Source organism: Penaeus chinensis, chromosome 36, assembly GCF_019202785.1.
Source record: "Penaeus chinensis breed Huanghai No. 1 chromosome 36, ASM1920278v2, whole genome shotgun sequence".
NCBI classification, from domain to species: Eukaryota; Metazoa; Arthropoda; class Malacostraca; order Decapoda; family Penaeidae; genus Penaeus; species Penaeus chinensis.
In genome coordinates, this window is record NC_061854.1 from 2,561,308 (window position 1) to 2,586,307 (window position 25,000).

General features: G+C 35.5%; 1 protein-coding gene across 11 annotated transcripts in view; it reads left to right on the plus strand.

Moving 5' to 3' along the window:
* LOC125044617 (protein retinal degeneration B-like) overlaps positions 1–25,000 on the plus strand; it is a 56,958-nt gene that overhangs the window by 23,544 nt on the left and 8,414 nt on the right. For 4 of the 11 annotated variants that reach the window (XR_007116502.1, XM_047641376.1, XM_047641371.1 and 1 more), the window contains 18 exons: positions 1,503–1,604; positions 1,766–1,954; positions 2,406–2,556; positions 2,825–3,036; positions 3,786–4,061; positions 6,321–6,483; positions 9,288–9,314; positions 11,828–11,940; positions 12,471–12,641; positions 12,812–12,970; positions 13,508–13,656; positions 13,798–13,911; positions 14,080–14,188; positions 15,144–15,300; positions 17,815–17,964; positions 18,756–18,936; positions 19,081–19,212; positions 19,397–19,539. Coding sequence is in view for 10 of the 11 variants with exons in the window: in XM_047641376.1 (XP_047497332.1) it covers positions 1,503–1,604; positions 1,766–1,954; positions 2,406–2,556; positions 2,825–3,036; positions 3,786–4,061; positions 6,321–6,483; positions 9,288–9,314; positions 11,828–11,940; positions 12,471–12,641; positions 12,812–12,970; positions 13,508–13,656; positions 13,798–13,911; positions 14,080–14,188; positions 15,144–15,300; positions 17,815–17,964; positions 18,756–18,936; positions 19,081–19,212; positions 19,397–19,539 (2,698 nt within the window). In the remaining variant the exon portion in view is untranslated. Of the gene's footprint in view, positions 1–1,502; positions 1,605–1,765; positions 1,955–2,405; positions 2,557–2,824; positions 3,037–3,785; positions 4,062–5,450; positions 5,469–6,320; positions 6,484–9,287; positions 9,315–11,827; positions 11,941–12,470; positions 12,642–12,811; positions 12,971–13,507; positions 13,657–13,797; positions 13,912–14,079; positions 14,189–15,143; positions 15,301–16,534; positions 17,085–17,814; positions 17,965–18,755; positions 18,937–19,080; positions 19,213–19,396; positions 19,540–25,000 lie in introns of those variants that run through there. The other 7 variants (XM_047641379.1, XM_047641381.1, XM_047641377.1 and 4 more) reach the window with 6 other exon arrangements.

Consider the following 25,000-nt stretch of genomic DNA (forward strand, 5'->3'; position numbering starts at 1 on the left):
ATTTTCTCAGAAACTTTGCAGCACATTTAGAAGTATTTAAAAAAGAAAGGAGATCAGCTATTACTGAATGTGTGCATAAAAGTCTCAAAGTTGTGAATGACTTTTTGCTGCATAATAAACAGTAACTCATATTTCAGCTAGACTGTTGCTTAGAGATCTTGTTAAGATGTTACAATCTCTTTCATGAAGATGCATGCAGAAAAAAATTAATTGATTAGTAATACAAACATCCATGCTAGATTGTTTTTTGTATTAACTATTTGATGAAATTTCTGATTCATAAGTCATTTAATTTGTTTTTCTATTCTGAAAGAAATGATGGCCGATAGAACTCATGAAATTCAGACTAATTGAATATGGATTTCATAGCTGACTAGGATTTGATTCATTTGATTTTGTGTTAACCACATGTTTTTATTATGTTCATCTTTTAATGCTGTTACAAAGATTTTTATTTTTTTATTACTATATATTCTTCAAATTGTTTCATACATAGTTCTATAAGTAACTACTTTACCTTAGTGTGCAATTGCAACAGGCTTGGGGAGGAAGCACTTTTGTTATTCGTCACGTGCTCTTAATTGAAGTAGCATTTCAGGTAGTCCTGTTACAAGGTATTTTCCATAATCTGTCATGCATAGTATGCATGATAGCAAGAAAGATTTGATGAATTACAAAGCAATTTTAATTCTTGTTTTATATATGAAGGAGCAGGAGATTAGCATGATGCATGTTTCAGATTTTTGTACAGTAGGATATCTGAATTAGAAAAGTTTTGACTCCATATTGCCATTCACCTTTGTTGATTATTTGTATGTTTATATATGGATTGCATTGCCAAAATTACCATGTGTATTTATTTGTTAACAGTTGTGTATGTATATATAGTACATATGCAAAAATTTACTCAGATATGCATATGCAGTTATACACGTAAATTGTGTATAGTGTAGAGTGTACTGTATATAGAAATATTAACAATTGTATATTATTGCCACAATGGTAAGATAGGCTGAAACTCCACTTTATATAACATAAATAATACACAATAGCATATATTTGTTCTTCTGAGTTTTATGCCTAACGAGAATTGTACTTGGAAATTTTAGTATCTTAGATATATCTCTGAAATGTTCAGGGTGTAATTTAGAGCCAGTAGAATTGCTATGCCTTTGTATACTTTCTATCCTTTGTTTTAAAAAGTGGAGGATTGTTTTACTGTATCATATTTTTATCTATTGTAAAGGTAGATATCTGTGGTTTTACTTCCACTCATATTGTAACAAATATACATGTTTTCCTATCTTTAATTTGAATCAATTATGTGCATGCATTTACTAATGTATTCATAAACCATTTACTTAACAAACAACCTATACTATTGTGGCCAGTGTGTTTTTTGATGTCCAGTAATGGTTTAATGGTCATTGTCACTCTAGTTGTATAGTCTGTGTAGATTCATTTCCGTTAGTTTTGATACAAGTTACAATTTACCTGAGCAGAAGACCTGGAGGAGACAGCTGCATTACACAAGTGGAGTTCATTAGAGCTTTTGCCTCAAGACAGTGATACTCAGTCTACCATCAGCCAGTCAGGCAATGAAGGTAAATGTTTTTGTAGTTTTACTTGATGTGTAAAGTTTGTGGGAATAGTTGGGGGATGTATGCACAGTGGGAATATACAGGTTTATTGTTTTATTGTTGATCTGTTCTTGTACAAAGTTTCCTGTATCCAAAAATTTAATTGAATCTTTTATTTCTCTCAGCAGACAGTATCTTCTCCCAGTCCTTTATGTCAAGGGTGGCTGCCGAGCGCAGTCGGGTTCTGGGTCGTAGCATGGAGGCCTCGGCGCCATCGTCCCCGTCCCACTCCCCCTCTCACCAGCCAGGTCCCTGCTCGAACACTGTCCTGCTTCTAGTCATTCATGCTGGATCCGTCCTTGATCCAAATTCAGGTGCGTCTGCAGGCGGAGAATGCATGGCAACTCTTTATTATGTGTCTTTGTCTTTAACATTTCCTTTTTTAATTTTTTATAGTTTTTTATTCTCTCTCTTTTTTTCACTCCTTTACCTGTATCATAAGAGATTCCTGTAATCATAAAAAAAAAAAAAATTATTTACCAGAAAGATTTGATTTGCCTTGTGAATAGGACTAATTTTTTTCTTTATATTCTCACAATTTGAAGTATTCCCTGACATCCGTTTGTGGCTTCAAGTTGTGAGTTACGCTATGTAATGAGTATGGAATAGGGAATAACTTAGGGAATATTATTTTTTCATTTGATGACTACTACCACAAAAAAATAGAGTGTTGTTTCAAGGATAACAATAGTTATTTACATTTTGTCTTGAAATAAATTCCATCTTAGTTTTTATATGTGATAGTCTGTTACTGTGAACCCACAGATGTGATGAACAAGAGAAGTGACTTGACCACCTTCAGGGGAGCCTTTGAATCAGTGATGCGACAACATTACCCGCATATGGTTGGACATGTTGCTGTGAGACTCGTTTCTGCTGCTCCTGTTTGTTCTGATAGTCTTAATGTGTTGTCAAGGTCAGTAAATAGGTTATTTTTGGTTATGCTGTGTTGTTTGAATAAGGTGTGTGTGCGTGTGTGTGTGTGTGTGTGCGTGTGCGTGTGCGTGTGCGTGCGTGCGTGCGTGCGTGCGTGCGTGCGTGCGTGCGTGCGTGCGTGCGTGCGTGTGTGCAGAGTGCATACATGGGGACACAAGTACAAATGTATATTTTTCATTTAGAAATTTTGTGAAATTTATAGTATGTAAAGCTATAAACTAACTAGTGTGTTTCCATTTATCAAACAGCTTAAGCCCATATGGCTTAGATTCTTCTCCTGTGTGTGGTGAAACTTCTGGAGGTGACAGTGTACCTGTGGGAGCTGTGCCTCTGCTTGCCACTGCTACTCCTGAGTATGAGGACGCTGTAACGCGCACCCTCAATGCCACCAATGCTGCTTACCATGAATTCCTCAGGTCGGAAGAAGGGCATGGATTTAATGGGCAGGTTTGCCTGATTGGTAAGTAGTGCGGAAAGAGATGTGAAGAAGATAATTGGAAAGTGACAAGATTGATAGTGACTTTATGATGATAAATTTGTGCTCTGCTGCTTAACACAAAGAAAAGTTTTCCTGAAAAGTACTAATCTGGGATAACATCAAATGTCTTCACTATAAAGAAGGCTTCTCTTTCTCGACTCTCTCGAGCCCAGACAGAGCAGATAGGTAATTTGTGTAATCAGTCCAATATGATCCATGATTCCTTTAGGAATGATTCCTCTGATAATAATTCCTTTTACTTATCTTGGTAAATTCTAGTGTGACAGTCTTTATTTGTTCTTATTATGTTGCTATTTCTGAGGATTATTCTCCATATAATTCCCAGGAGAGCAACAGCTTTGAACCCGTGTTGGTTTTTAAGCAAAAGGAATATGATTTTTAAGAAATATTTACCTTTATAAATGCCCTTTGCATGGCATTTAAAATATTTTGAAGAATCCTTCTTACAGTGCATGATTATTTATCATTGTGTAGTTTAGGATGTATCACTAGACAATTCTAAAGATAAATAACAAATGTCAAATTTGAGAAATATCATTTTTTGAAATCTTCATATTTCAGAAGTTCTTCCTTGCTTTTCTGAAATGTGGAATACAGATACTTAGAAAATGAATAGGATAATCAGCAATAGGTATAAACTAACTCAATTGCATAATCAGGTCCTTGATTATTTTTCATTGTCAGTATTATTATCGTGAATGTGATTTCAGGTGACAGCGTAGGTGGCATCTTAGTATATGATATTCTTTGCCGTGTCCATGAGCAACACAAGTACGGGAGCAATAGCAACATTCCTGAGGGAGAGCCTCCTTCCCCGGGTCAGTACTGCAAGCAGAAGCCTTCTCCAGCACATCCTAGTTCCTCATCTCTCTCCCCAGCGTCTCCTCCATCAGGTTCTCCAGACCCTCCCCAGACCTCCTCCCCAGTCATATCTCCGTCCCCATCTATAACTGTTAGCATTGATAATGCTTTGACAAACCCCTCAGGTGATGTATTTAGTCCAACCCTTGACACAAAATCCCTACAATCACCCAGTAGCCCTCCTACAACTTGTAGCACACTGCAACATACCGACACAGTGTATTCAGCACAGACACTTAATAACCCTCAGACTCCATTGCGTAAGATTTCTGCACCTTTGCCTGTGCCAGCACCTCATGGCCAGGCTGTTAGAAAGTGTTCAGCACCTTGCAGTGTTCCCTGTAGTAGCACTGGGACTTTGGGCAACAGGGCAACTGGAGGACCTTGTAACATGCCCACACCATCACCACCAGGGGTTTCCACAACCTCTCCTAGTAACCCTAGTCATTCTCAACACCCTTACCACCCACATCACACTCCTGTGCATCGTTTCCATCTTCAGGGTATTTGTATCCCCCCTGATGCCCTTCTTCCTGGGCCACTAATCGAACGAAGAGGCAAGTCCGACCTGCTCCTTTTTACCCAATATAGCATCCTGATGAGCACGCAGTTGAATTTGCAAACATTTGATGACGGGTAACCATGCCATCATATTACTAGGCAGCCCATCCCTGCATTTTGCCAGATGTAAAATCAGATTCACAAAAGACATTATGTACAAGATATATTGGGCCTTAATAACTTGCTTTCAAACTGGGTAAAAAGTTCAACATTTTAAAGTTACTGATATATATAAAATTTCAAAGTGGATAACCCTTCTAAAAAAAAAAAGAAGATAAAATCATGAATGTTTACTTTAATCAGAGCATATGAAATGAAGAAAACGTTTCAGATCACTGTTGCAACTTGATGAATATTTGCTTTTATGATGATATGTTGTGATTATATCATTTATTTGTTCTTTCATAGCAACAGAAAGGAAATGTTATTACCTTTTGTGAACCTGACCTTTTTTTGTTATTTATGTTTGGTAAGTCATAGATGAGATTCACACAACTTCTTTAATATTTAAAGCTACAGCTTTGTTTTTTAATTAGTTAAGATTATTAGATGCAATAATTTAAGATTATTAATGCATGTTAGAGACTCCTCTTTAGGCTGCTGTCATTTGTAATGGCTGGAAATATCAAAGCATCTAGATTGCTTTCATTTTTTCTGACAATAATTCTTAGTTTATAGTTATTATTGATTTGTAACATAGGGTCAGACTTTTTAGTGAAACAGAAAATGGGTCCGTGGCCAAACCCTAGAATATTTTGGATAGAAAAGAAATTACTGCATGAGATTTGACTTATTCACAGATTTGCTTTTGGAGTGTAAGGCATCCGTCATTGAACTACAGCTTTTGCATGGGTCAGGAATGCTTAAGCGGCTTTACATCATTAGCACTGATATTAATAATTAGTATTATTAAGTTATTCCTAATTATTTCAAATTCTTATTTTTCCTTGCAGTTTTCCTTTCACACAAAGGTACAAGTCTGGCATTTGCCCTTTTTTTTCTTTTAATCTGTTTAAAATACACACATAAATATTTTTTAAAGATTGCATTGATGTAATATGAATAATTATTTCATTTTTTAATTAAGCTATGATAATTATTGATGTGTGATTTAAATTTTGTTGTTCCCAAAGTTCACATCATAATCAAAATTGGTTATGTGTATTTGTTTTCTCTTATTATTAATTAAAATCTCTATGAAAGTAAATACAAAAGAAGTGTGTGTGCAGTTTTTTAACTATCTCATATTTATGCAAATTCTGATCAATTATTAGAAAGCCTATAAATAAGCTCATAAACATAATACAGTCCACTAATATCAATATTGATAATTATTATAATTTTTTTTTTTCTTATTCTTTTTTTTGTGTGTGTGCCAGTTTCCATGAGTACAAAGAATAAGGCATTGATGGTTCCTTTTAAACTTTGTTGTTTTAAATATTATATGATGCAGTTCTAAGTGTAATCCACTTCACAGTTTTCACATCATCATGTTCTGCAACAGTGGTGTGGAATCAGCAATATTTTTTTCCATACTGTGGTTTCCTTGAATAAAGACTTTACATGCGAGATGTTAATGATAGTTTGATGATCGGGGATGATTACATTAATTCATAGTTAAATATGGTTATAGTATTTGCATAGATATGAGAGCCTCAATATAGTATAAGAAAGTGTAAAAGAGAGAGAGAGAGAGAGAGAGAGAGAGAGAGAGAGAGAGAGAGAGAGAGAGAGAGAGAGAGAGAGAGAGAGAGAGAGAGAGAGAGAGAGAGAGAGAGAGAACCTTAAATACTGATACATGATTCCAACACTTATTCTCTTAGGTGATGAAACTTCTGACGGATCAAAGGTTTATCGGAAATCTGTCAGCGCAGATGCCACTCACCACTCCGATGTCCCCCATTGCCGATCAGTGTCCGACTCTGATTACCATTACGCTAGGCATCTCTCAGCCCCCTTCCCTCGGCGGAGGTCGTCTTCATCGAGGTAAGAAAGAGATACAGTTCTGAGCTTACTGTAACAACAGTTACATGCTCAAGATTGATAAGGTGACAAGGGTAATTTTATATTGGCAGGAATTCAAGTGACTATTATTTTCTTCTTTTACTTCCTTTCTAGGAATTTTTGAGATACTAGATGTTTTTGGGGTGTTCTTTAAACCTTTAGTTTGTGACAATTGAGTATTCCTGATATCTAGAAAAAGAGATTCTTTTAAAATCTACTATCCTTAACACATGATAAATTTGGTTATATTGTATATATTTTAAAATTAAACCCACTTTTTTCAATGAGCATGAGGTTTGTGTCCTTATTTCCAATCTTACTGATGTTCATATTAGCGTTAATCAGTGTCATTACTGTATTCATAACAGAGTCTTTCCCGCTCATTAAAATATCCTTACATTGCTTAGAAGAAAATGGTCCATGAAGCCAGAATCATAAGGCAGAGTACTGATCAGCAGGCATTGGTTATGCTTCTGTTTCTTCTTTTTAACTTGTAAGTCAAATTAATTTTCAGAATGGGATTCATCCTATATTAACCCTTTTTGTCAAAAAGTCAAAGCATAATGTTGGCTGCAGATTAAATGTTAAAACCAGTATGATTGGAATCTCGATGTATTTTTAGTTGGTAAAATCGGACTAGATCTTGTCAATACAGATTTTTGTATACTTCCATCAGCTGTTATTATTGCTCATTCATAACTCATTGGATCTGGGTTTTTCGTGGCCTGCACATGGACCTGAATCTGGGCTCTAGGCTTACTTGAGTGGCAAATCTGCCCGGTGTGTGGCTTGTAGGCCTAACCCACACAAACACTTGTGTGTGGTATCAAGACTCCTTGCCTTCTCTTTCTCATTTTCTTGCTTATAATGTTTTTGACATTTTTGCCCATTTTCCAAGGGCTATATTTGTCATTTACTATGCTGTATCAAGATTGTGTCTTTGTTGAGTAGGCTTTTATCTCTAGATAGATTATAACTGTAATAACAAAAACAATAATTAAAATTATGGTATTTATGTAATTTTTTATGCTCTCACGTTATTACATTTTCTGTAACACACCCTGTGCCACCAGCTACAGTGAGCAGGAAGAGAATCCTGAGCATGGAAATAGTGTCCTCCTTGGAGCTGGCACTCTTCCAGCTAAGGCTCCCAGGTGGCCTTATGTACCAGTGGAAATAATGCAAGAGCCCCTTTCTAAATGCCCACTGTATCTAATCCTCATCCAGGAGCCTTGTGCACCCATTACGAGTCATTCCCATCACCCTGGAAACCAGCCAAATTTTTCCATGGTGGCACATTCCTGTCATTTCAGCCCTCAGGCAATTTTTTTCATGATGTGATGGGCACGTCACCTGGATCCACTGGGTTATTGCCTGTATTAAGCATGAGCATCTACTTATGTAACTTTTGACAAGAAGATTGGTGAGAACCAGTTTTTGTTGAAATATTTTATAAAATAGGTTATGCAAGAAAATTGCTGTGCTAGTTGACAAACAAACAGACAGACAGACAGACAGACATTGAAAAGAGGGAAGGAGAGAGATAGAGGGGGGGGGGGGGGGGCAAGGGAGGAAGGAAGAGAGAGAGGGAGAAAGAGAGAGGAAGATAGAGGGAGAGGGAGGAAGAGAGAGGGAGAGGGAAGAAGAGAGAGAGAGTGTTAAGCAGGAAAATTGCTGTGCTAGTTGAGAAACAAACAGCCAGACAGACAGACAGACAGACAGACAGACAGACAGACAGACAGACAGACAGACAGACAGACAGACAGACAGACAGACAGACAGACAGACAGACAGACAGACAGACAGACATACATAGGAAAGAGGGAGGGAGAGGAGGAAGAGAGAGAGAGAAAGAGGGAGGGAGGAAGAGAGAGAGGGGGGGAGGAAGAGAGAGAGAGAGGGTGGAAGAGAGATAGAGAGGAAAGAAGAGAGAGAGAGAGAGGGAGGAAGAGAGAGGGAGAGGGAGGAAGAGAAAGAGAGAGAGAGGGAGGAAAAAGAGAGAGAGAGAGAGAGAGAGAGGAAAAGAGAGAGAGAGACAGAGACAGAGACAGAGAGGGAGGAAGAGAGAGAGAGAGGGAGGAAGAGAGAGAGGAAGAGGGAGGTGGAGAGAGAGTATGTGTATGTGACATTTTATGTACTAATTTTAGTTGTTACCTAAGGTTATTAGTTTCCATAGAGAAATAAAAAAAAAAGAAAACAGTTGCATGCTAACAGGAATTTCTAAAATTTGACTTGATTTTTTTGCAATTGTTCACTTTTTAACCCAGTGGCATGTACATAAATGCCATGCCCATTTTGAGTTTATTAATTAGATTTACACATGTCTTCACAAGTACATAGTCACCAGGAAGTCAATCTCTAGTTAGACCTATCTCACTTGTTTATAGTTTCCCTTGAGTTTTGGAAATATTATTCTTTTTATTTCCTATTGCCATCTGTTTTGTTAATAAGATTATAATGATATTAATGCCAATAATAATAATAATAACTGTATTGATATTAGGAGCATTAGAAAGAAAAATGTTTTTCCCAAAAACACAAGGTGGCATTACATAGCGACTAACTCCTTGGTGGCTGAGCACTTGTGGAGCCATGTATGTGTCACAAAACAAAACTGCAGTAGGCCTAAACATTACACATTCCCGATGGCAATGGGTTAAGTATAAGTTACAGCTCTTCTTAAGGTAGAAATTTTGTTTTCAATTTTTTCTGTGGTACTGACACTATATGATTTATATACAGAGTGATAAAGTGATTTCTTTTTTATTCAATTATTGTGGTTTTAGTCCCCAGCGCAAGTCTTCATCTTCAAGGTACGTCAGAGGAGAAGGATTGACTTTATATGGCACATGGCTACAAATGTGATGTGTACAGAAAACGAAAGCTTTATGCGCAAGTGAAATGGCTTAGCAATATGCAATTCATAAGATGCACAAAATTCCAGATTTTGCTTAATATAAGTAATAAGGCCTTGTTGCATAAAGCATTCTCTTCTGTTCATATGTACAGCTGTGTTGCAAGACTGCCTGTGGTTACATGGATAGACTGGTAACCATCCCTGTAATTAAGAATGTAACACATTTTTCAACTACATTTACATATTGTCCTTTATTTTTTCTTGTGTATTGTGTCGTCCTAGTGATGTCTAGTGTGCTGTTGGGTGATTCAAGATGTATATTATACCCTCTAAAATCCTGAAAATTACCAGAGCCTGTAGAACATCGTCATACCTTTATGAAGATCAGTTATATATGGAAATTCAATATGGCAAAAATTGTCAGTGTGTGGATATATATATATATATATATATATATATATATATATATATATATATATATATATATATATATATATATAAATATATATATATATATATATATATATATATATATATATATATATATATATATATATATATATATATATATATATATATATATATATATATACATATTTTTTTTTTTTTATGGGGTTTTGTTTCTTATCTTTGTCATATTTTGTTGTTGACATGGCCCTTTCTTTCTTTGTATTGGACCCTATGTTTAGACTGTTTTGTCCACTTGAATTGCCTTTAAGCTGCTCAAAATCAAATGTCAGTGATAATTATACTTATCTTTTGCCAAATTTTCAGAGCATATGTGATATGTATTTTTTTGAAGTAGTAATGAGCCTGGTATCATAGATTTTTTTCGTATAATGATTTTTAAAGTGACTTTACTCTTTCTTTCACTTTTTTCTGTCTTTATCAGTGTTTTCACCCTAGTCTTCCTCTTTTTCTTTGTCTCCCAATCTCTCCTGTCTTCATTTTCTCCAGTTTTACCATTCTCCAGAATCTATACAAAAGAGAAATGAGGAAATGTAATGTGTATTTTGCACATGGATTATTTTCATTCACTTCCAAATGTAAGGAGGAAGTTGTTGGTATATGCAGCAGAAGTGGCATAATGAAGAAAATTCACAAAACAAAACAAAAAATTATAATATTAATTTTTTTCTCTGATTAATATTTATATTTGCTAAGATTTATGTGACTGATGACATTAAGTCTAAATGAACTTGGATAATAACTTTCTTTGCTTTTACTTGGTTTATCTCAAGATCGTGTAGAACCAGGACCTCCAGGTATCTAATGTCTTTAGAATTTCTTGCTTCTCTTTTTCCGTTATTGATACTGCCCCTTCCACTTGATGTCAGATATCTAGTTACAGTAATGTCTAGTTGGGTAAACCAGTAGAGTATCTCTGACAATGTTGTGGCCAGTGTTTTCACACGCTAAGTACCCCGAACTCTTAACAAAAAACATGCAGTAACATCATGGTTTTTCTCAAATCTGGAGTGTTGTATGTTCTCTAAAGTACATATGATGGAAGAAGGAAAGAGTGTGAGACGGCACTTCCTGTGAGAACATATTTATTTATCTATGTTGTTTATCCGTGTGTCATGAAGAGGAGAATTCAGTTGCCTATGGGGAGAATTTGATTCATGCTTTGCTTTGAGTGAGCTGACAATAAGGAATTATTATTAAGTCTTAATTCCTAACTGAGAACTTTTTAGTGTATATTCAGGGCAGAGAGAAGATTAAGTGCTTGCTGAGTAATGCTTGTCTGTCAAGAGATGGTTGATAAATAGGAGATTTGGGTTAATGTTAATCTTTGATTCATATTTGCAGTAATGTATGCACTTGTATTTCTGGATAAGTTGATATATTGTTGAATAATAGTCTTTTTTTGTTTTTTTCTTTCTTTCTTTTTACTGATACTTTTGTGAAATTGAAACAAAGCCAGACAGAAGTGGCATGGCATGAATGATTTGCAATATTTTAGACTTGATAATTTTAGTATTATGATTAACTAGTTTAAGGATATTATCCATCTTGTTACTGCATGCCTTACTGTGCTTTTACATGGGTAAGAGTATTTGCCTATTTAACTGAGGCAAAAATTAATGTAATTTCTCTTTCAATACTTCAAGTCATTATTTTCAATCTTTATGCTTTCATGATCATCTTGCTCTTTCTCTCTTTTGTGACTTCGCATCATAAGATATGCTGTAGTTGGAATTACTATCATTCATGGTTTCCTTGGTAATGATGTTTAATAATGATATAAGATAGTGTGTGAAGTAAGTTTATTATGGAGACCTTGGTTTAAGTCAGATCTGTGCATTGCTAACATCACAGACTAGTTTTATAGACAAGCTAGTCTATATGTAGAAAGAATGAGATCAAGTTGTTGTAAGAAAGATTTATGATGTTTTATATTATGTTATGGATGCAAGAAGATATATCTTTTGCTTCACATAGTAATTTCATATTTCTTCCCCACAGTGACCATGGCCACAGCAGACTGGATTTCGAAGTCTCAGACGTTTTCATGTTTGGGTGTCCATTAGCCCTTGTATTAGTGTACCGCAAGATGGTGAATGCCGAAGATAAGAACTGTAAGATGTTTATTATTTTGTCATATTCATTTTTTCTCTCTTGATTTTTTTTTTTTTTTTTTTTTTTTTTTTTCCCTTTCCTCAGTGTATACATATATTTATTAGAATTGGTGCATTTGTAGTATAGGTAATTTCAACTTATGCTTATGATGTGAACTTTACATCTAGATAATATTTTTTGGAAAAGGTTTGTTAGATCTTTACCTTAAAATGTAGTAAATTATAAATATTAAGTTATTATGTTCAAGGACTTGGCAATAAACATTATGAGGTTGAAATTCCAAAAGCCAGTTACCTGTAAGCTTAACCTAAATTTGTATAAAATATATGAATGTAATGAGAAATCAAATGTTGTTGTAAATGAAAAAAAATATAGAGTAAAACAGATCAAACATAAGAATCCATTCACTGCCATAAACCACAAATCTTTCAATAAGTAGGGTATTTTTAAGAGCTGGATTACTAGCAATGTTTTGCTTAGCCTTGTTATATATTCATATATACTCAACAAATTCCATTTCATCCATCAGGTATGATACAGAGACCAGCTTGCCAACAAGTGTATAACTTATTCCACCCAACGGATCCATTGGCTGTCCGTTTGGAGCCTTTACTCTCGGCCAGATTTTCTCTACTCCCTCCAATCACGATTCCCCGCTACACAAAGTACCCTCTTGGAGACGGGAACCCAACACATCTGCGTAAGGACAATCGTTTTCAGTTCATGTTGGGCAGAGAGGGTTAAAGGATTTATTTTACATCTTTCTTTTTCCTTCGTGAAATGTGATGATAAAAGCAAGGAAGTTTATTACTTGGGGAAGAGTATTATTGTTTGGTATTTGCTCCTAGTTGATCTTGTTTTCCTCCTCAGTGGAATGCATTCAGACTCATGGAGAGGTGTTCCTGGACATTGGAGGAGCCACTGGATCTCCGTCTTTAGCAGGACAGACTCGAAGAATGTCCGACGCCTCTATTCTTTCCACCATGTCAGGAATGGCAGATACTGTTCCTCTTGCAACAATCAATGCTTGTAAGTGTTTTTTTGTGTTTTTTTTAATTCGAGTTGATGTATCCTCAGAATATGCAGTATTATTCTGATCTGTGAATGATTATGTGAGAAGTTTATATTTAGATGCTGGGCTTGAAGTTGCTTTAAATTGTTTGTTTGCATAAGGTAGGAATTGCATCCTTTTTTACAAACATTACAGTCTCATTTCATAAAATAAAGCAAGATTTTGATCAAATAAAGAAAAATAAGTGGATACAGTGATGGAAGTGAAAACAAACAAATGAATGTAATGTTGGCACAGTTTTCTGCTTTCATACTGTTTCCATGTCTGTTTCTTACACTGAAGCAGTTACATTAATCATGGCAAAATCATATAGGATCTGTTTTACTAAATTTGAGACTGCATTCCATAGATCTCATTATAGCTTGCATGTAATCATTAATATCTTTCCTTTGTAAATTTGGAAAGTCCAGATACAAAAGTATTAAATAAAGATAAAGGACGGCAGGATCAACATGGAGGAAATAGCAATGATTCACAAAAACTTTTTTTTGCAGTGAGTCAGCGCTGGTGGGGAACGAAACGTCTGGATTATGCCCTCTACTGCCCTGAGGGCCTTGCAAACTTCCCAACCAACTCCTTGCCTCATTTATTCCATGCATCATACTGGGAGTCCTCAGATGTGATTGCTTTCATTCTCAGACAGGTATGATGAGAGTCTCTGATTTTTGTATTTTAAATCTGCCACATTTGTACCCTTTAATAGTAATATTACTTAACTCTTACATAGTCATATATACATATCAATATACCATTTATGCTGATAATTGTGTTCCTCGTATCTTAGCTGGTTCGAACAGATCACGCAGCTCTCACAGCAGATGACAAAGATCTGCCAGTGTTCTCCCCCACACAGCCCAGGGAGAAGTGGATGAAGAAGAGAACCTCTGTCAAGATTAAGGTATGTGTAGAAGCCTGCAGATGTTCAGATGTGTTCATATATTATTTCTTTAATTTTGAAGTGATGATTTGTGAATATTTAAAGGTAAAGTTGGAGAAGATCATTGAATATTGGTGTTATTAAAATCTTTGATAAACCTCAATGGTATGATTATTTTGACTCTATCAGAATGTTGCTGCCAATCATAGAGGGAATGATGTCATTGTACGTGAAGGTGCACCGCAGTGCATACAAGCAAGATTCATGTATGGACCTCTAGATATGGTTGCTCTCTCAGGTACATACTATATGGCTTCTTTCATTGTTTTTATTGCCTATCATATTGGATTAGCAAGGGTTTATTGTGCAGGTACAACATGGCAGTAGTCAGTAGTGCAGTGAGATTACAGAGCTGTGATGAGTAGAATGAAAACAAAATTGAATATGTCAAAATTATCCTTTCTCAAATGTCAGTGGATAACATGAGAGAGTCTAGAAAAAAAATTAGGACTGGTTATAGAATTTATAGTTTAAAACAGTGGGGATGTTTAGAAACAAAAAGGCTTTAAATGAATGAATAGATAATTAAAGGTGGAAATGGAAATGACTTTTCGGTATGTCATTGTTTTGTTTCTGTTTATGAAGACTAAAGTTTCATAAGTGAGCATGCATTCATTGCTTATCAAATACATCATTTTGATGTTATGTTAGACTCAGAAGCACACATTTTGATTCAAACTCTTTCATGGTAATGTTTCTCACCCACAAGAAACCTAATTACAGTAGACAGTTCATAAATCTGTGGCTGATGGCTAAAAGACAAAAGTAGAATTGAAAGTTAGTTTACATGATCATATAGAGGAGTGGGACAAATACACTATATTGTAAGGTTTCTTTCACTAGTTTTATCATTAATGGAATTCATTTCTTTCAGAGGATCTGAATTTTTTAACAGAATATTGTTGTCTTCATCATATATAATAATGTGTTAAAATGCTGATGCATGAATTTTTTTTCTTTCTTTCTTTCTTTCTTTTTCTTTTTCTTTTTCTCTCAACCTTTTTTACCATAATTATTTAAGGAGATTACTCTCAATATAGATAGATGTATATAAACATAAGTATTGCAAGTGATGTTGGAAATGTTATTGCTTTTTAGCACTTTGGTGTATACAGCTTATGAGTGTATTTGGTTTTGTGATAATGACTCTTGATTGTATTTGGCTTTACATTTTTCCTTCATTTGTTTCTCAGGTGAAAAAGTGGACATTCACATCATGCGAGATCCCCCAGGAGGGGACTGGCAGCAAATAAGCACAGAAGTAACTGACAAGAATGGGCGCATATCATTCACAATTGCTCCAGAGAAAGCTCTTGGGTATGGGATGTATCCCGTGAAAATGATTGTCAGGTATGTTCTCCTCACCTCTTTAACTTCTTTCCCTGATTTACATGGAAGTGAAAAGGAGAGGTTGTGAGGTTTATGGATTGTGTAGATTATATTATGTGTGTAAGATATGTCAAGTGTAGTGGATCATAATTTGTTTTTAAACAGTGAATTTTCTGAAAATAACTGAGGAGTTCCCTCTGATTTCACAGTTGCTTTGCTGTATAATATTTATTTTGTTTATTTAGTTACGAGAATACAGTTGGAACAAAATGGACTGAGAAATTATCAGTAAGATAGCATCATAAAGATGAAAATTATCAGACTTGAGTACAGGATAGAGTGCCAAAGATAAACTGGTAGATTTATGTAGCTACATACTTTATGAATATATATGGAAGTAGATTTTTTGTAGAGACATATTTGGCATATGAAAGTTGATAACGGAAATGATATAGATGAATATGTCATTATGCAGATGTAATTAACCTTCTTCAGTTAAGCCTTCATCAGAATTACATGCAAAGTTTAAGTAAGATTAAATCACACATGCCATTTGCATGTCTGTTGTGAAGTTATTCATTCTGTTTCTAATTTATATCTTTTTCTACTTGTCACATGAGTGTCATTCAAAGGTTGAAATCCTTTCAAATATAGCAGAGGGAAAGAACTTAGGAAAAGAACGGGATGCAATTGTTATCGTTCATGATATCCAAGAAATGGTGTAGTACTGAAGACAGAAGTGGGCTTGTATATACTTTTGAGTTAAAATTGTGTATTATGTTAGCCAGCAAGTTTCAGTATTTCAGGATATGGTCTAATTATATGACAGTGTTATTACATGTACACTAATTTTTTTACATAGTTACTCCATGTTTACATAGCCACTTCATGTGGAATAATTACATGGTTACTCTGTATGGAGAAATTACTTAGCATAGATAATCCCATGAAATAATTATTATATATAGTTAGTATAAGTATATTGATTACTTTAGATTATTTTAGAATCCTACTTTTTAAGAAATAGTATCGTAGCAAAGATGGAGATGCATTTGTATATCACTAGACTACATTTGTAAGTTCGAATTGCATGTGAGATGATATGTGAAATACTTTACATAGTTACCTCATATGGTCTAATTATGATACATAGCTGCCCATATGGATTAATTACTTGATTTACTCACTCCATATAGACTAATTACTTTGCTTTACATACATAATTACAAGGTATCTTTATTTGGGATCTCTACAGCTCCCAGGAAACTTGCCACAGCCAGCAGTTGGGTCCAGAGATTTCTCAGTGAGGAAATATATTTGTATCTTTATTGTGTGTGGTGAACAGGGAATTCACTTTTTTTTTTTTTTTACAAAGATATGGGCACCTAGAGCATGTTGTGGTGGTGACAAGGGCCAGGTGGCATTGATGTGGTGTGGGTAGTGGCTCTGAGTGGTGACATTCTAAATTTGGTGGATATTTGTAAGTGGAGAGAACTAGCAATCTGCTTCGAAGATGATTTGCTGTGCAATTCTCGTGGTGGTTTGGTTGATTCTGTACAAACATACCGCTGATTACTAATTTGCTTTTCAGCTATCCCCTTCTCATTTTGGATAATGTGACTGAAGGGCAGCTTTGGTAGAAAATGATGGCAAGTAAAATCAACCGGTGGTGAAAGTACAGTAAACTTCAATAGATTGCTTGCCACTTTTTTCAGTATGGTAGCGTTTTACTATTCACTGAAGCAAGATTCGCAAAGGACTTAGGGGATAGCACTGTTCCAGTGTCACTGCAGTTTTCATGATCATGATATTTATGAGTATTTTGTATCCTCATATAAAGTAAAGGCTAAGGAATACAATAGACTACTTTTGTTGGTATATCTCAGAAAAGTTAGTTTCATCTGGATATGTGACTACTAAGAATTGCAGAATGTATTCTAATTTTTCAAACTATATATTAACCTGTTCACATTGGGTACCATCTATTCTTACCATGATGCACCGAGCTGATGTGCCATGTGGCAACTATCTATGCTGCTCTATGTTGTGTGCACTTTTTCATTTGTTTGGCCCTGACTGTGGTCATTGAGACGGTATATCCCTTCAAAGTAGGCTTAAAGTCTTTTTTAGCTTCATTCATTAACAGATAATGTATACTACAGTCAAAATCATAGAAATGAAAAACCTGCTTTTTGTGCTTCTAATTCTTAACTTGAGTGGCTCCTGGTGCGGGATTCACTATGACATGGGTAAAAGTTTCTCATGTACCCTTGTATAGAGAAAGTATTCTATGAATTATTGGTAGCAGAAGATGATCAGTTAGTTTATCTGCCATCTAGTATGTGCCATGTGAGTTTGATGTAACTATATACTTAGGTGGACATAGGGAAAGTCTTAGTATTTCATCATGGAGCAGCAAATTCAACTGAGTATTAAATTATCTTCCAGAAACTTGTTAATGGGTCTTGAAAGGTGATCAGGATAATCCAGGATTACGGAACTGTTGATTTCACTCACTTCATGTGTTTCTTTCAGAGGTGACCACACTAGTGCTACTCTTTACCTGACGGTTGTGCCCCCCAAAACTGAGTGTGTAGTGTTTAGCATTGATGGGTCCTTCACAGCATCGGTGTCAGTAACAGGCCGGGATCCTAAAGTTCGCGCAGGAGCCGTTGACGTTGTTCGGTAAGTGTTAGTTTTCTTCTTTTCAGTATTCTTGTTTTCGTTTGTAATTGTTCATTTTCTGATTTTTTTTCTTCAAGTTATTTCTTCCTTTTTTTTCTTACCAATCTAATTGTTCATTTTTTTAATCCCATATCATCATCTTTATGTCTTTTTCCTTTTTTTTTCTACTGTGGCATTTAGATAGATTAATCAATTTGGGATAGCTGCTTCATGGTAGCAAGCCATGATTTGAGCTCCTTGTTGATATTGGATTAAGACAAATGTTTTTTTATATTCACTGCAGTATTGATTTGATTGAATAATATTATGCTCAGCCCAAAGATAAGGTGAATAATACCTTCATATAGCATGAACTCATTGTGTTAAGAGAATGCTGTTTTTTCATGAATAATAGATACATATGTTTTGTAAACAGACATACTAATTATTGTATATTTGTTTCCTTTGTCAAATTCTAGCTCAAGTCTTGACAACTGGACTTTTTATATTTCTATATTTCCAAATCTTCAGCTATGTCATCAACATCTATCTTTTTCTTCTCCTTCCCCCTTTTTGTGTTTGTGTATATATATAAATATATATAAATATATATAAATACATATATATAAATACATATATATACATATATATACATATATATAAATACATATATATACATATATATATTACTATATACAAATATATATATATATTTTGTTTTTATCATATTGATTTACTGCGGGGGGGGGGGGTCAAAATCAAGTGAGACACACATTCAACAAATGCAAGTTAAATCCCACCTGTATTGACAGACACTGGCAAGAACTTGGATACTTGATAATCTACGTGACTGGCCGGCCAGACATGCAGCAGCAGAAGGTTGTGTCCTGGCTGGCCCAACACAACTTCCCTCATGGCCTTGTCTCCTTTGCCGATGGTCTCACCAGGGATCCACTGGCACACAAAGCTGAATATCTTCGAGGATTGATCCAAGTAAAGAATTCTTCTCTTAGTTTGGAGGCTTTTTAGGATTGTAAGGAGGAGACTGCAGTAGTGTAAAGTCTTTTTGTTAATACTCTGAATATTTTTTAATTTGGTTTATCTGTCTTAAATTTAATTTGGTTTATTTCCTTTTAGGATCACGCAATTGTCATTGTAGCAGCATATGGTAGTTCAAAGGACATAGCAGTGTACAACAGCATTGGCTTGAAGACAGGACAGATTTACATTGTGGGAAAGGCCAGCAAAAAGCAGCATGCAAATGCACAGGTAATACAGTTGATACTTATATAGGAATATAAGTTATTTTCAGCATGATAGGTTTTACAGCAACAAGCCAGAAAGGGAAAGTAATTGACCTGTCTACATATGTATGTATGTATGTAAGTCCTTTTGAAGTTTTACATTGGTAATAACAACTTATACACTATCATACATTATATTGATATTTCAGGTCTTAAGTGACGGTTATGCTGCCCATTTGTCCTCGCTCTCAGCCTTAGGCAAATCCAGGCCTGCGAGAGGAAACCCACAGATGGTCATTCCCCGTGGATTCTTTGGTCTGCCCGGCCAAAACAATGCTTTGAGGAGACGACGGTAAGCAGAGAACAATATTAATTTTCTGTTCTCTCAGGTTTATTAGAAACATTTCAGAGGAGTTCAAATATCAGGGTTAATTGTAGAATCTGCTTTGGTAATGAATTATTTGCATATAAATATTCTTAGGTATTTTTGGAAGATTGAGTAAAATGATGAGTAGCCATTTCTGAAGTGAACGGAAAAGAAAAAAGTTGGGAATTATTTTGTATCACCAGTAAACCTTCAACTCTTGCTTTATGTTCATCAAACACTGCTTACATAGAGATTTTCGCTTTTATACTTGCTTTTGACACCAAACACAATATGCTTGGATGATGGTCAGAATGACAGCATCTTATGGATTTTTGTCAGGTATGCTTAACAGAAGTGCCTGAGATCAATGGAAAAAATTACTTTTTTCCATGCTTCCTCACAGCAATATTAACTTAGAAGTGCACTGCTTTTCATTATTTTCTCATCTTTGATAGGTCACTGTTTTTATGAAGTGAAAAGAATGATACTTATTCTCTTTTAGAAAAAAAAAAACTTTAAGATTAAGTATGTGGGTATTTTGTGGGGGCATTGCATGGGTATGCTAGAATTTACCTTCATGTTCACATAAATTTGAATATGTACTATTCAGTATTTGTTAACATTTCTACTTTGATTTTGAGAATGAGAACAAAGAAATTACAGCATTTGTCCGACAAATGATGGATGTAGAAGTCTTACATGATGGGAATTGAATTCTTGCAGTGTATCTGTCTTCGTGGAAGGCGAAAGAGTAAGAGCCCATTTTTGTGCATTGAGTCATTAGTGATATATCCCTGATGTTAGCATTCTTGAAACCTGAAGTCACTTAAATTTTCCCTTTTTGCCAGACATATTATTCCAGACAATATAGATCTTTTAGGATTGCAGAGTCTAGAACAGTTTATAAACAGATTACCAAACTCAGTGTTGCACCATTAACAGGTCTGGGTGTATTGATTACCCTGTGTCACTTACAAGTAGAGATAATTAGGTACTTTCAGTGCCAGATAGATAGGCACATGATTTTATACCCTTCATTTATCCAATAGATCTCACAGTTGTGCACCAAAATGTTAAGGAAAATAGATATAGAAACTCTTTCACAACATCATATAAGTTACATGTGTGTCTTATTTAGTTCATGTTGCCATTCGACAACATTTTTATACATTTGAAGTCTTGACATGCTAGTGTCATAAGGTTATGCTGTCTTGGAAAATGCTTGCTTCATAAGCTGTGTGTTGCATTCTCAGTGTTAATTATTCCTACTGACTACTGCATAGCTAGAAGGAAATGATTTTACTTAGCCTATATAGATAGAATAATTGCAGAGAAGCTTGAAAAGTTCTTAGAGATGATTCCATGTGATCCAGACAACCTATGAACCAGACAGAATATTAGCTTTGTGAATTATAAATGTTTGCCAATGGAAAGAGAGAAAACATAGAATGATCATAGAATTAGCAATCAGAATTTAGATTATTTTCCTTATATGTTAGTGAGTTAATTTCCTTTAAATTAACAATTTTCATTAGCTTTAAATGAGCGTGGATAAGTGTGTCATGCATAGAATGAAAAGACAAAAGGAAATTGAAATCTGTTATACTTTGCATGTTAGACTAATGTATCTGTTTTACTGATATGTCACTTAGAGTGAAAGAAAGTCATTAGTGAGTGTCGATGATTTATTGTGGAGCATTTTGAAGAAAATAATGCATTGTTAAGAAGTAACCAACTTAGATTATGTAAGTGACTTGTAGTTTCAGATGTTACTCACTCTTAGTGCTCATGCTTGTAGTGAGAGATTTGATTCTACTGAAAAAGAGCTTACTAGTACATAATGATGAATGTGCTCCATAACAAGAAGAGAGGAATGTTAGATACTACGGCTGAATAAGGAGCATGGAAACACTAATACAGTGTAGTAGTAGTCTTAGGAAAATGTAAATGTGTACTTTATTTATTTTATTTCTCTTCGTACTAAAGTGGTTAGGTTCTACATACTATTTTAAATATTTGCCATATGCAGACATTGCTAATTGTGTCACTTAACACATATACTAAAGTGTACAAGCCTTGAAAACAAGAGAGTGGGAGAATATGTGTGAATAATTATTTTTCACAGTGTCATGAATAAAATGAAACCAAGTCAGGATTGCTGTGGTTTAGATTTGGATATTCTTCCATTTAGCTTTTGCTGCAGCAGTGGAAATTTTGTCCTCTTTAGCTGATTGTAGATATACATATGGAGTTAAGCTAGGAAAGAAAATACCTGTCTGTCTCTGTCTCTCTCTCTCTCTGTCTCTCTCTCTCTCTGTCTCCCCCTCTCCCCCCCCCTCTCTCACTCTCTCTCTCTCTCTCCCCGTCTCTTCATCACCTCTTCTCTCTCTCTCACCTCTCTCTCTCTCTCAACGTCTCTCTCCTCTTCTCTCTTCTCTCTCTCTCTCTCATCTCTCTTTCTCTCTTTTCTCTCTCTCTCTCTCTCTCTCTCTCTTTTTCTCTCTTTTTCTTCTTCCTCTCTCTCTCTCTCACATCTCTCCTCTCTCTCTCTCTCGTCTCTCTCCCACCTCACTCTCTCTCTCTCTCTCTCTCTCTCTCTCTCTCTCTCTCTCTCTTCTCTCTCTTTCTCTCTCTTTCTCTCTCTCTCTCTTTCTCTCTCTCCTCCTCACTTCTCTCTCTCTCTCTCTCTCTCTCTCTCTCTCTCTCTCTCTCTTCTCTCTCTTCTCTTCTCTCTCTCTCTCTCTCTCTCTCTCTCTCTCTCTCTCTCTCTCTCTTTTTCTTCTTCCTCTCTCCCTCCCTCTGTCTTTAATTCTTTAATCCTCTTAGTCCATGTGGTATTATTCTCATTCTGATATTTAAATAGTTTTATGGAGGGGAATTCTGATTAGATTCACATTCCTTGGGGCTCCATTTACCAAGATATTGACTAAGGTTTATCGTTGTAGCCGTTTTAAGGTTGATGTATTAGATTATTGTTGGTTTTATAGAATCTACTCTTGACTTGATAAATACTGCTCTGGCTTTTTAAGGATTTTATATTTGAAAAATAGTTTGAAATTACAAGAGAAATAGCATAAGTTGTACCATTAATTTGTGTTTGAAGGATTTTGCCATTCATTGCTGTATTACTGAAAATTAGGATGATCAAGGCTATGATAATGAGCTATGCAGATTTGACAAAAGTTAGATTTTTAATTTGAATGTGCACTTGCATTTTCAAATATGAATATATCAACTTCTCATTATAGTATCTTAGGAAACTTTATTTCACTTTTGAACTGATGTCACACTATTGTGACATACAAATTTTATAGTAGTGACCTCAATTTTTTTTTCCAGTGGGTAAAATTTTTTACTTGGTAAAGCTATACTGATATCACAGGTCAATGTGGTGGATCTTGCTATTTTGCATACTGATCCACTTGAGATTGGTTACACTACCTCTACAGTCTCAACATAGAAAACTTACACTCATGAATGGGTGATGAGTGTAGACGGAACTCTGATCATCCACTTCTGAGTTGACAATTTAGAAGTATCTGTATCTATCAAAATATCACACTACAGAGCAATAATCAAAGAGTTTTAGTGGTACATATGAAAACAGTAGCTACAGGAGATACCAAAAATGTATTGCAAATGCAGAAAACACCCTATTATATTTTTTGGTGGAGAATTTAAATAATTACAGGAATACCCTTGAAATTCAATGCAGTAGTTAAAAGCTTAAAGGCATATTTGTTTCATCATTTGGTGTCTGTGCTGATATTCACAATGACTGGATAGCATGTTCCCCCTAGCAACAGTGGGTTGGGAAATAAGACAAGCTAGAGTTTTAAAATTATATTTTTTTAGTATTATTATTTATTTATTTATTTATTTATTATTATTTTTTTTTTTCATTACCGTATTTTCAGTTTACAAGCTGCTGTATATTAAGGTGTGAAATATGTCTTCTTTAAGATGAATGCTGAAATCCAGTCCTTTTTTTTTTTTTTTTTTTTTTTTTTTTTTTTTTTTTTTTTTCTCTTTTTTTCTTTCTTTTTCTTGTCATCTTTAATGACCTTGCTGTCTGTTATTAATTTTGTCCTTCTTATATCTTGTATTCCCCTTTTTTTTTTCCTTTTTTTTTCTTTTTTTCTTTTTCCTTTTTTGTCATCAAGTCTTATGCCCCCCCCCTCCCTCATTATTTTCTTTTTTTTCTTCCTTTTCATTTATCTATTTATTTTTCTCTTCCTTGTCTACGAACAACACTTCCTAATTCTCCACCTCTGTCTCCTATTCATCCTTTACCTCCTTTTTCTCCTCCTCTTCTTCCTTATCCTTATCCTCATCCTCATCCTCATCCTCCTTTCCCCCTCTTCCTCCTCCTCCTTTCCCCCCCTCTCCCTCCTCCTCCTTTCCCTCTCCTCTTCCTCCTCCTCCTTTCCCCCCTCCTCTTCCTCCTCCTCCTTTCCCCTTCCTCCTCCTCCTCCTCCTCCTCCTCCTCCTCCTCCTCCTCCTCCTCCTCCTCCTCCTCCTCCTCCTCTTTTACCCTTCCTTCTCTTCCTCCTTTTCCCCTCCTCCTCCTCCTCTTTTACCCTTCCTTCTCTTCCTCCTTTTCCCCTCCTCCTCCTCCTCTTTTACCCTTCCTTCTCTTCCTCCTTTTCCCCTCCTCCTCCTCCTCCTCCTCCTCCTCCTCCTCCTCCTCCTCCTCCTCCTCCTCCTCCTCCTCCTCCTCCTCCTCCTCCTCCTCCTCTTCTTCTTCTTCTATAATTAAGAATATTATCTATAGACCTGTTTCTTTTCTTCTGTCAGGGTAGTATTAAATGAAATATTCCCTTAATTATAGACTTCCATTAATATGCATTTTTCTTAAATCAGTTGTTAATTCTCTGATATGCTAAAAAGAAGAAAATTTAAAATTTATAATCAAATTTTATGTTATATTCCCTTATGTCCCTTCATTTATTTTTTCCCCTCTTGGAAAAATCTGTGTAGCAAACCACAGATGAAAATATGTCCCCTCCTGGACCTCAGACGCCTCCCTGGTGATGAGATGACTTAAGCTGGTAGCTAGTACAGGGCCAGTGTAGTATGTACAGTAAATGGGAACAGAAAGGTGTGTTTATGCATGCTCTTCCATGGAGCAGGGGTCTCCAAGCCACGGGAGGTAGTTGATGCTGAGCCGGAAGTGGCTGTTTGGTTTCCATCCATCACTTTGAACTAGGGCAGTGGCTGAGGGTGCCTTGCAGCTAAAAGGAACATGTGAAAAATTTCTTCACTTTGTGGCACGTGTTATGTGAGCTAATGACCTTGACTGTTTGAATTGGAGGTATTACAGTCACCCTGTCTCACATTTACACGTATCTCCTACCAGTAAAGCTGTGGGGGTTTTAACTGATTACATAACTTGAAGAGCAATTTTTTTTTTTTTTTTCTATTTTGAAAATTTTGGGTAAATTTG